Source organism: Sminthopsis crassicaudata, chromosome 2 (genome assembly GCF_048593235.1).
Source record: "Sminthopsis crassicaudata isolate SCR6 chromosome 2, ASM4859323v1, whole genome shotgun sequence".
In the NCBI taxonomy this organism is placed as follows: Eukaryota; Metazoa; Chordata; class Mammalia; order Dasyuromorphia; family Dasyuridae; genus Sminthopsis; species Sminthopsis crassicaudata.
Window position 1 is genome coordinate 503,638,198 of NC_133618.1, and position 16,101 is coordinate 503,654,298.

Here is a 16,101-nt window from a genome sequence, read left to right on the forward strand (position 1 = left end):
AGTTACCTCTTCTTTTTGATCTTGTTCTCTCTAAACTTTCTCTTCTCCAGCCTAAATATCCCTGACTCCAACAATTAATGTTTCTTTATGTGCCATGATTCTGGTTGCCCTTCTCTGGACACTCTTTAGCTTGTCAATATGATTCTGAAATGTAGCACTCAGAAATGAACACTAGATGTGATCTAACCAGGGCAAAGCATAATGGGACTATACGGTGTCCTATTCCTGGACACTGTGCCTCTCTTCAACTGAAAGTTATTTTTACTAAAGAGTGAATGAGAGTATCTGTCTGAAAATATGTAACTGAAGCTTGAAATGTAACTTGAAAAACACAATTTTAAGTTCATTCTGTTCTATACTATCCCATATTCTACCTTTTCCCACTATTAATTGTTAAATAATTTTCTTTTTGTAATAGTCCCATTGCAGCAATGTAACTATTTGTTACATAATATTCCATATGTTACAAGACTACACTTATATTCATGGTATTATTGAGATCTTCTGTAGCAAGTATTGCATCTGGTTATAATTCTGTTATTTATTTGTTGTATAATCCTAGATGAATCATTTCATTTCTCTGGTCTTTGGTGTCCATCTAGAAAAGATACTGTTTAGAATGCATTTCTGAATTGTGGCCTAAAAGGATCTATGTAGCTCAAAGATCACAGGAAAGGTAGAAAGCTAAAATGCTGTCCATAATCCTAACATGGCTATAGTGGTTTGTTCAGGGTTTTTTGTTGTTGTTAAAAAAAAATAAAAAGTGAATAATTAAAGATAAATTTATGGTTTGCCAAATAATATTTAAACTAAATGGTTTAAGCTGATTTGCTTCCTTGGACCCCAAGGTACTTGTTATTTTTTGAAAACCAAAAGAATCCTATCAGTTCCATTGTGTGACTAATAGATCACAATAAATGAGTCCCTTTTCCCAAGAGCTTTTCTTGATTCCTCTACAAACATGACAATGCTTGGATTAAAAAGACAACAGGAATTTCTTGAAGATCAGTGATCCAGATGCTAAATTTGATTAAGTATTTTACATGATCTATATTCACCATTTCCATTTTTTTCCCCCTGAGGCTGGGGTTAAGTGACTTGCCCAGGGTCACACAGATGGAAGTGTTAAGTGTCTGAGATCAGATTTGAACTCGGGTCCTCCTGAATTCAAGGCTGTTGCTCTATCCACTGCGCCCCCTAGCTGTCCCACCATTTCCCTTTTTAATTAGGAAGTATTTAAATTACTCTCTTCAATTCATCATATAGGACAAGCATGAAAGCTCCATTTATGCTTCTTAAGAACACTGGACCAAGCATCTAGAAGAAAGCTTTGCCACTTCTGCTTTTAGCAATATTCCTTCAGCAGTCAGTTGTTCTATTGTAAGTAATATTAGCTCCTTTGTGCCCAGACTGTATCATCATTTGCTGCCTTACTATATCAAAGGGTTAGGAAATCACTTCTGCTACAATTTCACTGTGTAACCAGTGGTCCTCAAACTTTTTAAATAGGGGGCTAATTCACTGTCCCCTCAGACAGTTGGAGGGCCGGACTATAGTGAAAACAAAAATTCATACTCTTGTCTGCCCTCAGCCCATTTGCCATAACCAGGCAGGCCTCATAAACCTCCTCAGCGGCTGCATCTGGCCCTCGGGCTGTAGTTTAAGAGCCTCTGGTTCAGCTTACCTCAATATTAGTATTCTTAGAATCTGTTCTTAGGATATCTTTTGCTGTATCACAGATTCCAAAGTAGGCTTCTCTAAAGATAATAATACCTTGCACTAAGACATTAAAACCACGATTTTTCTAAGTGATTTTTCAGGCATATCTGACTCTTTGTGACCTTGTTTGAGGTTTTTCTTGACAAAGATACTGGACTGTTTTGACATTTCTTTCTCCAGATCATTTTATCAATGAGAAAATCAAGACAAACAGGGCTAAGTGACTTGCTGAGGGTCATACAACTAAGTATCTGAAACTGTATTTGAACACAAGAAGATGAGTCTTGCTGACTCCATGCCCAGAATTCTATCATTTTGTCACGTAGCTGCCCTGATTCCACCATACTTGAGATTTTACAAGGCAATCTCCTATGCCTTGGAGTTTTCGCTCAATGCCAGGTTCTCAGAGCCAGTACGAGTTGCTGAGCAGGTTCTCACAGAATCCCAAGAGGTAGACAAAGTGGAGAAAAGTGACTCTGACTGCAAGGTTATCAGCAAAATGCCTCCAAAACTGTGTGTGCTTGTCCCTCCTCCCTCTCACTCTATTTGAGACAAACCTTTCTTGCTGACCTTCTTAGTCATCTTTGGTGTCTCTGGGCTGAGAGGTCCAGAAACTGCCAGCTTTGCCCCTGATTCAGGGGCTCCAAGACCTGTTCCTGCTGGGCTGGGGCTGTGCTGGCTCAACCTGCACTGGGAACTGTACTGGACTCCCACCCTGGTGCAACACATCTTTCCTGCTGACCTTTCATGTTGTCTTAGGATGAAAAATTGTTCCACTCTGTCTTTTTGTATCTTTTAAAACTTGTTTAGTCATTATTTAAAGGAATTTGGAAAGGTTTGAGGGAGAGGTCTGATGATTTCCTGCCTTTACTCTGCCATCTATTGGACATCTCAAATTGGATATCCTGTAGACATCTTAAATTCAATACGTCTAAAACTGAAGTCATTATGTTTCTCTCAAATCCTCCCTAACTCTGAATTTCTCTATTTTTATTGAGGCCACCACCATTCTTAGTGATCTAGGCTTATGACCTATGTGTCATCCTTGATTCTTTATTCTTTCTCACTTCCATATCTAATCCATTGCTAAGGGCTGTCAGTTTTATCATTATGGCATCTGTTATATATGTCCCCTTCTTTCTGACACTGCCATCACCCTAGTGCAGACCCTTATCATTTTATCCCTGGATTATTGCAATAGTCTGCTGATTGGTCTTCCTGCCTCTCCAGTTTCTCTCCACTCCAGGTCATCCTCCACCCAGTTGTCAAATTAGTCTTTCTAATGCTCAGATATGATCACATCCTCCTCCCTCTTTTTTCAATAAACTCTAGTGGCTCCCTATCACCTTCTAGATCAAATATGAAATCCTCTGTTTGGCTTGCAGAAACTTACCTGGCCCCCCTACCTACCTTTCCAGTCTTCTTAAACCTCACTCCTCTATTTATATACCCTGTGGTCTAGAGACATTAGCCTCCTAATTGTTCTTCAACAAAACACTCCATCACCAGGCTCTGGGCCTCTTTACTGACTATTCTCCATGCCTGGAATGCACTTACTTTTTTAAATATCTGAAATGTTAAATTTTTCTTCCATTATTTAAGTTATATTCTGAGAAGGGATTCATAGGCTTAACAGAGTGAGCAAAATCTTTTAGACCTTAACTAAAGTTATTGTGCATCTATGAAAGTCATAAAATGGCATTTCTTTCTTTAAAAATCCTGTAATTCAGATCTCTAAATAATTCAAACCAAAATTTTCTCTATTTAGTTCAAATTAATAATATTGATTCTCACATTTCTCTAGACAATCCTGACTCAGAAGAAATATATCTATGTTCCTCAGTAAGACTCCTAAGTCACTCTCTTCTTTATAGATGAACCAAGTTAAATTTGGGGGACCTCTTTATATCAGTTTTATTTTTACTCTAACCAAATCCATGGGAAAATTTAAATTTGATTCATTTTTAGTTTTTTCCTAGTTGACATTTATTACCTACATCAATAAACTCCTAATTACATATGAACCTAAAATATATGTATTCAAAACCATTTTTGAACTATATTTCTGGACTTGTTATCTCTCTGGCATAAGCAACTCACAGTAAGGAAATTCCCTCTAGCAAGACAAGCCTGCAACATTTCTTCAGCTCATAGTCTTATTTTCAAAATTTTTCTTTAGATTATACATGTACTATCTATTACATATTTCACATGAGTCACATTGAAAGAGAAAAATCAGAACAAAAGAGAAAAATCATAAAAAAGAGAAAAAACAGAAAGGTTTGGAAAAAGAAGGAAAACAATATGCTTTGATCCACATTCAATCTCCATAGTTTTCTTTCTGGATGTAGATGGCATTGTAGATTGGCAATGTAGATTGCCTTGGATCACTGAATTGCTGAGAAGAGCTAAGTCTAGCATAGTTGATCATCACACAATCTTGCAATTGCTAAATATAACGGTTTCCTGGTTCTGCTTGCTTCACTCAGCATCATGCAACTTATAGTCTTAGAGAGGTTCTAGAGTGTCTGAGAGGATAAGTTACTTGCCCAGGGTCATATAGTTTATTATCAGAAACCTATATAGATGTATATGCAGATGTAGATACCTACATGAACCTAACCAAGTCTTTCTGACTTGGAAGCTGATGCATTATGCCATGCTGACTTTCATTACAAAATATAATGAACAGAAACTGGGCTCATACCCAAGTTCCATAATCAAAAGATAGAGTACTAGCTCCCTTAACCTCACATAAACAAAATTCAGGGTGGGGGGAGAGTCCCAGGAGTATGAGTGCAGTTGGGAATTAATGAAATAGAATCTACATCTTGCTACTCAACTTCTTTTTGTTTCTGATGGCGCTCTCATTCTGACACCTCGAAGACACATAATCTGCATTCCATCTCTTCCTTCTCCTGGTCCTTGCAGGTCTTTTTAAAAATTATTTTTACTTTTTATTTTTTTAATTTTATAATTATACATTTTTGACAGTATATATGCATGAGTAATTTTTTTATAACATTATCTCTTATATTCATTTTTCCAAATTTTCCCCTCTCTCCCTCTACTCCCTCCCCCCGATGACAGGTAATCCCATACATTTTACATGTGTTACAGTATAACTTAGATACAATATATGTGTGTACCAATTTTCTTGTTGCACGTTAAGTATTAGATTCCGAAGGTATAAGTAACCTGGGTAGATAGACAGTAGTGCTAACAATTTACATTCACTTCCCAGTGTTCCTTCTCTGGGTGTAGTTGTTTCTGTCCATCATTGATCAACTGGAAGTGAGTTGGATCTTCTTTATGTTGAAGATTTCCACTTCCATCAGAATATATCTTCATACAGCATTGAAATGTACAGCGATCTTCTGGTTCTGTTCATTTCACTCAGCATCAGTTGATTTAAGTCTCTCCAACCTCTCTGTATTCTTCCTGCTGGTCATTTCTTACAGAGCAATAATATTCCATAACCTTCATATACCACAATTTATTCAACCATTCTCCAATTGATGGACATCCATTCAACTTCCAGTTTCTAGCTACAACAAAAAGAGCTGCCACAAACATTTTGGCACATACAGGTTCCTTTCCCTTCTTTAGTATTTCTTTGGGATATAAGCCCAGTAGTAGCACTGCTGGATCAAAGGGTATGCACAGTTTGATAACTTTTTGGGCATAATTCCAAATTGTTCTCCAGAATGGATTCTTTCACAACTCCACCAACAATGTATCAGTGTCCCAGTTTTCCCACATCCCCTCCAACATTCATCATTATTTGTTCCTGTCATCTTAGCCAATCTGACAGGTGTGTAGTGCTATCTCAGAGTTGTCTTAATTTTCATTTCTGTGATCAGTAGTGATTTGGAACACTCTTTCATATGAGTGGATATAATTTCAATTTCATCATCTGAGAATTGTCTGTTCATATCCTTTGACCTTGCAAGCCTTTAAATGATACCAACAGATCATGACAGCTTCTGAAGTAAGTACCTTTGCTTATCTCAAGAATTCTGGTTACTTGCCCAACAGCCCTCACCTCTTCCTTACCATTTTCACTTGGGAATTCCCAATACCTCTAAAATGACTTCTCCCCCCTCCCCAAATATTTATTGCCAAACAATGCCTATACCTTGGGCCAAAAAAAGTATGTGGGAAAGTGAATCTTCTATCATCTATTGGTGATCCATATCTACTATTCATGTAATTTGTTCTAACCATATCCTTTTTTTCTTTCTGATTAGAAAGATCCCACATCCCTCCTTAGTAAAGATAGAGCTCCATTGCTTAACAAAAAATGGGTTTAATGTATTTGGAGAGGGGTGGGAATATGAAGGGAAGATAGTCCTCCTCAAAGAACATTTTCTGAAGTTCTAAAAAAGAAGCAACCTCAAATTCAGAAGCTATCAAAACTTAAGCTTCAAAAAATGAACCAACTCATTTGAACAGGGGACATTTCCCCCAAATGGACATACTGACCAGCATGAGAATAGGTCTCTGTCTCTGCTTCTTGTTTTTTTTAATCTAATGCTAGTGCTCAAAAGCAAGCCCATTAAAGAATGGAATACCATAATAACATTTTTAGAGCAGCCAATGATTAGTTTATTAGTTAATGGCTTAAGGAAGAGTCGAGTTAATGTGGTAATGACCAGTTTCAGTGGGATGATTGTCATTGCAAACTATGTTTTATAGCTCAAATGCAAAAGCCCAGTTTTTAAAATTAGCAGTTATTTTATGGATATTTAGACTGGTATGTTAGAAACTCATGGATACCTTCTCAGGACTGATTTCTTAGTCTCTCACTGAGATAGCCTTCTATCAAGCTTCTCTCAGTTTTACAATGTAGGTATCTAAATACAAAAAAAAAATGTTGGCGTGGGAGGCAGGGGAGAGAATGCCATCAGTCTAACTCTACTCCTAATTTGCTATGTGAATTTGGGCAATTTACTTTCAATCCTTGTCCCTCGTCCAGGTGTAAAATAAAAAAAGGTGAAATAAGTGATTTTTAAAACTGAGTATTCTCGGTACATTATAATGTGACCTTATAAATTGCAGCAGCTAGTGGTGAAGTGAACAGAGTACTGAGCCTAGAATCATAAAAAGCTAAGATTCAGCCTTAGATATTCACTAGCTTTGTTATGCTTGGCAATTCTGTCACATAAACTTTGTGTGCCTCAGTTTTCTCAAATTTTCAAGTCAAATCAAGATAATAAGCGCATATGAGGATAACAATGAACACATACCTCACTGAGATGTTGTGAGGATCAAATGAAATATTTGCAAAGTGTCTGGCACATAGCAGTACTTAATAATTGTTTTTTTTTAACTTTTCCTTCCCCATTCATAAATAGCCCTTTACTATATGGCTTTAAGTCAGGAATGATATATAGCACAAATATTTGTACAGCATTACAAACTAGGGATGCCATAATAGTGAGCTTTGAATATTGTTGCAATGATTTAATTTTTTTCTTTTTTCTTTTGAATTTAACAACCAGCCAAACAAAGAAAATGTCATTTCCATGTTTAAAATAGAACAGAAAAAGAGGATTCTATGTGAAAATATGAATCTCTGCTATGTATAAGTTGCTTTTTTAACATGCATATTAAATTTAATATACTTTTTTCAAAGCCATCCTGCTTGCCTGTGTTTCATTCTGAACTTCATTCAATTCCCTTTTGGGCATTCAAAGAAATGCTTTGATGATCCTTCCTTCCTTCCTTCCTTCCTTCCTTCCTTCCTTCCTTCCTTCCTTCCTTCCTTCCTTCCTTCCATCCTTCCTTCCATCCTTCCTTCCATCCTTCCTTCCATCCATCCTTCCTTCCTTCTCCTCCTTCTTCTTCCCCCTACCCCCACATACAAAGAGAAAACAATCCTTGCTTTTTAACTTTTGTAATTATTTTATGAGTCCCTTTTCTTTGCTAAAAGATTTTAAGCTTCTTGAGAGCAGAGGCCTTTCACATTCTTCATCTAGACTCCTAGAGTTAAACAAGATTTTAGAGGTTATGTTGTCCAACTCCTTGTCCAATGAATGCCTCTTCTATATCATTCCCAAAAGTGGTTATTAAAGAAAACTACCTTATCCCATTCAATCCAATCAGGAGGGAAAGAGGAAAGGTAGAAATTTTGAGCACTTTGAGCTAACAGATGAAATAATCACACATATTTGTTCACAAGACTGGATTAAAAGCCACCAAAGGAAGATCTTTAAGCAGAGATTATTAGGCTGAAATAGAGAATTTAGGATGGCATTGCCCTAAATGCCAATTTCAGATGAAACTGAGGAGAAAATATTAGTAGAATTGTTGTTAAATTTATTCCTAACTAAATTTATATAATTATACTCTTGAAACTACAGAGGATCTGTTATGGGCCAGAACTTGAAACAAGGTGCTAAGTCGGTAGAATTGATAGATACAATGGTTATTTAGCATGGTGCTTAACAGTTCTCTAGTTCAGTACATGTACTTATCATATAGTTCTACAAGATTCACATCTTTGATAAGAGATCATATAAGCTCAGCCAAGCTCAGCCAGAATGAAAACTAAGGTTAAGACCAGAGAAATGGTGGCAGTACTACTGCCTCCCCCACAGAAACCAAAAGACATTTAGCACCTCAAGAAGTTGGCAGAAGCAGAAAAGACAAAGGACTGGCAGCAGGAGCTTAAACTCTCCGAACCAAGGAGAGAGATAGGAGAGAATATTACATTTTAGAGAAGAACATTACAAGGATCATCTAGTCCCCCCAAAGTATTTGCATGTCATCTGTAGACAGATTTAGGGGTATGATGTATCACTTCCTTAAGTGACTGACAGTGATAAAAGCAGGGAAGGCACATTCCAAATGGATAGAGGAATATGGCTGAATTCCAAAATGGATTTGGACTGAGAAGAATTTTGTTCAGGTCTCAGGTTTGTTACCTCCTCTGTAAGATGAGTAGGATTTTAGGATCATAAATCTAAAGTGGGAAGGGATCTTTTAATCAAATGAATAAGATTTCCTTACTTTAGAAAACTGAAACACAAAGAGGTTAGGTGGCTTGTCCACTTAGAGACAACTAGAGTACTGAGCCTAGACTTAAGTTCAAATCTGGCCTCTTCTACTTCTGTTACCTTGGGCAAACCTCTCCTCCCAAAACCAGTCTGTCTGCCTCAGTTTCCTTAGCTGTAGATGAAGATAGTACATATTTCCCAGGATGACTGTGAGGATCAAATGATAAAATATTTATAAAGTACTTAGCACAGTGTTTGACATATAATAATACTTAGTTTCCTTCTTTCTATCCTTCCTCTTCTTTCCTTCACTTGTTTTCCCCTTCTTTCCTTCTTACCTTCCTCACTTCTTTTCTTCTTACCTTCCTCACTTCTTTTCTTCTTTCCTTGTTCACATTATATAGCTAGTAAGTATCTGAGGCAGTATTTGAATCCAGAGTTTCCAGACTTCAATCACACATCTTTTCTGGGATTTAGTAAAATAAGAGGGTAGAATTGGTTAACGTGCCTTCCAGCTTTAAATCTTGTAATCTCAACCACTATTTATTAAATGGACATGCTATGTGTCCATAATCTGAGACAGTGACTTGGACAGAGAAAGAAGTATGTGAAAGGCCCCTGCTCTCAAGGAGCTTAAAATCTTTTAGAAAAGAAAAGAGATGTATCTTTGCAAAACAATTAGAAATCAATACAAAAAGATCATCGCCATCACCATTCAGGGAATCTAGTTGGAGCAATGGATAGAATGTCGACTTTGGAGTCAAGAAGACAGTTCAAATTTGGTCTCAAATACTATGTGATCTTAATCTTATTTGCCTCATTTCATCATATATAAATATGAATTGGAGAAGAAAATAGCAAACTACTTTTTTATCTTTGCTAAGAAAACCCCCATCACTGAATAACAACAACATTCAATATCATAGAAAGTATTATTTATCAGCTGCACTGTGGGAGAGGAAAAGGAAGTACAAACTTCGTTCTTGCCCATAAAGAATTTATATAATAAAGGACTAAATATAATCTAATATAATCAAGAGCCAAATTGCATGAAACAATTAGTGCTGCTGATTGGCAGAAAGGAAATCTGTCATGTCAGCTAGACATGGGCCAGGAGGCTTGTTTTCCCAGAGATAGGGGAGTGATTCGCACTCCCAAACTACTGAGCTCCTGGAGTAGTTCTGGAATTAAATCCTATCTGTATCAATTACTATGTCACTTTGGACAAGTCACCTAACTTCTGTAGACCTCTGTTTCCTCATCTGTAAAATGAGTTTTAGACTAATTGGCCTCTAATAATAACAATTATAGCTAACATTTATAAAGCGCTCATTATGTGCTAGATACCATGCTAAATACTTTACAGTTATCTCATTTGATATTTACAACAACCAGGGGGAGGATAGGTGCTATTATTATCTCCATTTTACAGATAAAGAAACTGAGGCAAATAGAGGTTAAGTAACTTGCCTATAACTCACACACCTAGCAAGTCTCTGAGACCAGATTTTCTTGATTCCACTATATCCTATATCCACTATATCCACTGCCATTGTAGCTGCCCCAAGGTATCTCTAAAGCAGGGCTTAAACTTTTTCCACTCATGATCCCTTTTCACCTAACCCCAGATATGTGAGTATATAAAATAGGTATACAAATCAAACATTTACCGATGATAAATCATGAAGAAATTTATTTTAAAACAACTCATATATGTGTATATAATTTTACCATTTATCAAAGATGAAAGCAAATTTGCATATTCATGAGATGGATGTACTTGTTTATTTTTACATAAAAATTAAATCTTGGTGGACTATTTGATGCCTTTTATTGTTGCCACATTTTTCTTTTTTTTTTTTTTAATTTTATTTAGAATTTTTTTTCACAGTATATATGCATGAGTAATTTTTTTATAACATTATCTCTTGTATTCATTTTTCCAAATTATCCCCCCCTCCCTCCATTCCCTCCCCCCGATGACAGGCAATCCCATACATTTTACATGTGTTACAATATAGTCTAGGTACAATACATGTGTGTGAATACCACTTTCTTGTTGCACATTAAGCATTAGATTCCGAAGGTATAAGTAACCTGGGCAGACAGATATTAGTGCTAACAATTTACATTCGCTTCCCAGTGTTCCTTCTCTGGGTGTAGTTGTTTCTGTCCATCATTGATCAGCTGGAAATGAGTTGGATCTTCTTTATGTTGAAGATTTCCACTTCCATCAGAACACATCCTCATACAGTATTGAAGTGTACAGAGATCTTCTGGTTCTGCTCATTTCACTCAGCATCAGTTAATGTAAGTCTCTCCAGGCCTCTCCGTATTCCTCCTGCTGGTCATTTCTTATAGAACAATAATATTCCATAACCTTCATATACCATAATTTACCCAACCATTCTCCAATTGATGGACATCCATTCAACTTCCAGTTTCTAGCTACAACAAAAAGAGCTGCCACAAACATTTTGGCACATACAGGTCCCTTTCTGCTCTTTAGTATTTCTTTGGGATATAAGCCCAGTAGTAGTACAGCTGGGTCAAAGGGTCACATTTTTCTTAACTCCTACATTCAGTTACTTGAATCCTTTGGGGTCAGGTACCCACAGTTTTAGAAGCTTTACTCTTAAGTGCCTTACAGTTATAAATTTATGTTTTTTTCTTCACCCTGCTCAGGAATTGTGTCCTTTATTCTTCTTTGCTCTCTTATCCAAATCTTTTCTTAAATACATTTTCTGAAACTCATTGACAATAAAACTTCTGACATTGACTCATGTCCAAAGTCTGATACTTAAGCTTGCCCACTGGAAAGGCCTATTATCCCAAGTTTATCTACTCCCTTCCCCCAACTAAGATTTCTATTCTCTCAGAGTGGTTGTTAAGAGGAAAATAATCTGGTTACTTGATTAAAGTAATTCACATTAAGGTATGAATGATTAATAAAGCTTGAACAATCCTAGATAATAATTGCATTTTAAAAGAAGATTTTGTTAGCCAAATGAATATCTCATGTGTAGAGTGTATCATTTGAGTGTAGGGGACCTTCTCAGTCACCCTCCCACCCTCAGTCATAGCTTTCTTACCCCCAAAATGAAGAAACAAGACAACCCTTTGGAACTCCACTTTTGAAATATTGACAATTCTGCACTAAGGTATAAGTAACTGATAAAAGTTTGCATTTTAACAGAAGGTATTTCACCTTAGATTAAAGCAGGAAAACTCAAGTGATGCAGTTTTAGATATGGGGTAGTATATTCTTTTGGGCATGGGACCTTTCCTAGCACCCTGAGCACATGGACAGCTGCTTGCTTTATTAGAGCTATTCCCAAAACAAAAGTTCCTATCTTACTTTTCTGGAAGAAAGACTCAGTAAAAACATGCTACCTGTTAAAATCTGATGCTAATCTGATACAAATAAACATGGATTTATTCAAAAAACATTCCTGAGATTAAGAAGCAATCATCTGTTTTGCCACACTGTAATAATAATAATGATCCCCTACCTTGTTGAATGCTTTCATTTTTTTTTCAGATTGCCTAAATTCCATCTGAACTTGAAAATAATTCTAAAATTTAGGTAGCACAGAAAGGAAACTGATTTTTAGAAAAGTAAAGTGACCCAGTAATGTAATGACTACCACCTGATTTCAGTTCTCAGAGCACTCTTTCCATTACTTTTGGCTTCCTCTCTAGACAATCAGTCCTCTTTCCAAGTTTGGCTCATCATTCCTTTTCATTTTACTTTCTCCTAGATCACCCTTGGGAGATTTTATGAGACAAGGACATGTCAGCTGAGGAAGTATAAACCGACAGTGAAACTGGACCCTCTTTGGCACATGCCTCACTTTCAAAAGGTGAGTAGATCCTAAAGTAGTAACTAGAAAGATTTTGTGTGTGAAACGTCAAAAAAGAGAGTATGACCATGATTGTACTGTACCCCTCAAATTCAAGGAAATTGGGGCAAAGAAAGACTTTATAACAATGTGTGCCTGGGGTGTGGAGCTACTAATATGGGTCAAGGAAGATCACAAGGTAAGGTACAAGGATTGGGTTTGATGTAGAGAGAAAATATGCCCCATTCTGATGTTGGTGCCTTGGGAAAAAACCCCATTTACTCTATGTTAGTTATGGCTCTGATATGTTCTCTCCCTTGGCCAGATTGAGCTAGGACAAAATGCCACTTGCCATTCCTAATCTCATCCATTCCTAGGGGTAATTTTCACTGAGTTATAAACAATTGCCTTACGGCAACAATAAGCAGTATTCATTAAGTGCCCACTGTGTGATGAACTCCTTCGAAGTAAATGTGGTCTACTCAATGTTGGGAAGGAATAGGTCTGTACAAGGAGGCTCTGTTATTCTACCTCTTGGGGAAACCTTCTGACAGTGATGGGTTCATTTGAGTCAAGAAGGCTTTTTTTGCCTTGCCCTGGAGTTATATTTCCGGAAAACTCACACATTTGCTGATGCTCTAAATAGCCTGTCTGACAATGTCCCAGTGGAGGATGGAGTCCATGGTCACTAGATTTTTGATTCGAGTTCACAAACCTAATCTAAATTGGTCCAGATAAGTATCACAGTTAAGATTTCATGCTCAGACATTGGTTCCTTATATTAAACTCAACTTCTTGTTCTCTTGTGGGAGCATGCACATATCCTAGGCAATTGTTGGTGGGAGGTTAAATATCAGGGAAAATAAGGAATAAGTGAGTTAGGAGTATTATATAGAGGAAGGGAAAAGGCAATAGCCTAAGATCAGGCAATAACTCCATGTTTTGCAGAAGTCCCAGACTGGATGCTGGGGAAATGGTAGGCAACAGAAATTTTTCCCAGCTCTCATTGTGGGCTGAGAACTGGGGCTGTTCTGTTGAACTAAACTGCAATTTAAGCAATGAAGAGGGATGGTGGCTTCCTGAAGCTAATGTACTTGAACAAGATGCAGAGTTTCACGGGAGAAATATGTTTTGCTCCACCTTGATGTATTCCTCTTATGTCCTGCCTAAGTCAGATCCATTAGCATATGTCAGTGATCATCTCCCCCAGCTGCCTGTCAGCACAGAGTCACTGCTGCAGGTAGTGTCAAGGAAAGAACATGACCGATTGTTGTTGAACAGATTGTGGAAGTCACACGAGATATGGGGGGGGGCGGGAGTAACCCGCTTTAAATCTCCTCTCACCCCAGACCTTTACATCACCATTCGTTTTTCAGTCTCTGTCTTTCTCGATATTTTTTTCATTTTCAAGAAAACTACCAATCACTTTCCTTTCTCACACACAGAAATTTATTATTTCCACACTCCTTTCTGGTCTTTCTTTCTGTTACCCTTTTCTCTCTTTCTTCTCTTTTTTCTCTGGTTTTCCATGTTCGTTTTGGAGGACTGGTCCATAGGGAATTTTCTGGCTATAATAGGTTGGGCAATAGTTTTCTCAACTAGAATAAAATGTCTTTAGTTTTTCCATAGGTCTCAATTTAAACTTCCTCCTCTGGCCTCCCCGGTGAAATCCCTCTATCCACTCCCTCTTCAGCCAGGATCTGGAACACATACATAAAAATGGAAACAATATTCAATAAGATTTCATATTTTTTCCCCAACAAAAGAAGTGAAATATTCCTTTTGCTTATCCTTTGGGAAATACTTCCCAAACTCTTGCACATAGTAAGGAGTTAATAATTCTTGAAAGAGTGTATGAATACATAAATGAAAGGACATCTACTTTTAAAATGTAATCTGAATGTTTTTATCTCAGAGAAAATCAGGATTGGTTCTAAATTTGATCTTTCAGAAATGCATAGTTTTTTTTTTATTTTTACAAAAATTTTATGCATAGGTAATTTTCCAGTATTGACAATTGCAAAATCTTTTGTTTCACCTTTTCCCCTCCTTCCCTCCAGAGGGCCAGTTAACCAATACATGTTAAATATGTGAAAGTATAAGTTAAATACAAGATATGTATATATGTCCAAATAATTATTTTGCTGTACAAAAAGAATCAGACTTTGAAACAATATACAATTAGCCTGTGAAGGAAGTAAAAAATGCAGTGGACAAAAATAGAGGGATTGGGAATTCTATGTAGTGGTTCATAGTCATCTCCCAGAGTTCTTTCACTGGGTGTAGCTGGTGCAGTTCATTACTGCTCTATTGGAACTTGAAATACATAATTTTCAATGCAGATGTTTTTATTCTAGTTTTTTGGCTTCTATTTAGCCAATAACTGCATTGCAATGGTAATTGCTTTTATATATATATTTTAAAAACTTTTTCTAATCACATTATCTCATTTGATTTTCACAATACCACTTTTCCCCACCTTAAGTAAACAAAGAAGAGATTGAGTGACATCCTCGTTTTTTCTATCTAAGGAAACTAAGGCCTTAGAAATCAAATTATTTGCCTATGGCTACAGTGAATGAAAGGCAAAACCAGGACCAGGACCTAGAACTATAAATGGGTGTTTATTCCTTATCATCTTGATTCTGTAGCCAAAATAGGATAATAGAAATGCTTCATTTTGATTTATATGGCTCAAAGAATCATACAAACAAGTGCTTACTACACCTATGAAAAACATCTCAGAATAATGAGGGTGTAGGATATTTAAAGAACTCTAGAAATGGAGAGTTATGTCTCCAAAGCTCAAACATGCTCCTCCTGCCCACAGCCTCTTCTTGGCATCTCATGCAGCTCCCACTACTCCCCTGCCAACTGCCATTCATTTAATCATTAAATAGGTTTGGGACCAACTTGAGGGACTATGAATACTTTCAGAGCACCAAAGGCTTTTGGGAATATTCATCCTTCTCCTCTTTTCAAAGTTAACAGTAGGTAAAGGCTGTGCCATTGTGATTGAATTAGCTCAGAAGTAGTGTAGCCCAAAGACTTTTTTTTTCTCCTTCTTTTAATAGGACTGGTATTGGCTTTGCCTGAATACTCAGAATATCAGCAGAGGCTTTGTATTCTTCCTGTAGATCACTTTTCCTCTTATCCCCAACTCTGCCTCCCTTCCCCCAATCCCTTTTTCCTCTCCCTGTTTATCAGCTTTCCTCTCTCCTCACTCTCCCCCCATCCTTCTCACTCTCAATCCCCTATCCCCATTATGACGGGAAAAATTCTTTTCCAAAAAAGTTAAACCTGTCACAATGATGGATAACCTAAATGGACTCTCCCCCATCATGAACAGATGTCGAAACTGAACTCTGTCAGAAATAATTAAACACCTTTCGCATAGAAAAGCGGCAGGCAGGGGCGCGGGGAGCACACTCATTCTGTTGGGTCAACACAAGTTAGCAAACTTGCTTCTCCAAAACTCAGTGAGTCTATAAATGCTGATGTTTCTATGAAAGGATCTACTACCTGCTCCCATCATTGCC

The 16,101-nt window shown here is 37.1% G+C and overlaps 1 protein-coding gene across 2 annotated transcripts in view; it reads left to right on the forward strand.

Annotated features, from left to right (window-relative positions):
- The window catches only part of CFAP77 (cilia and flagella associated protein 77), a 187,960-nt gene that overhangs the window by 136,559 nt on the left and 35,300 nt on the right, over window positions 1-16,101 (forward strand). For both annotated transcript variants that reach the window (XM_074293948.1, XM_074293949.1), the window contains exon 5: window positions 12,482-12,583. In XM_074293948.1, coding sequence (XP_074150049.1) covers window positions 12,482-12,583 — 102 coding nt within the window. The remainder of the gene's footprint in view (window positions 1-12,481; window positions 12,584-16,101) is intronic.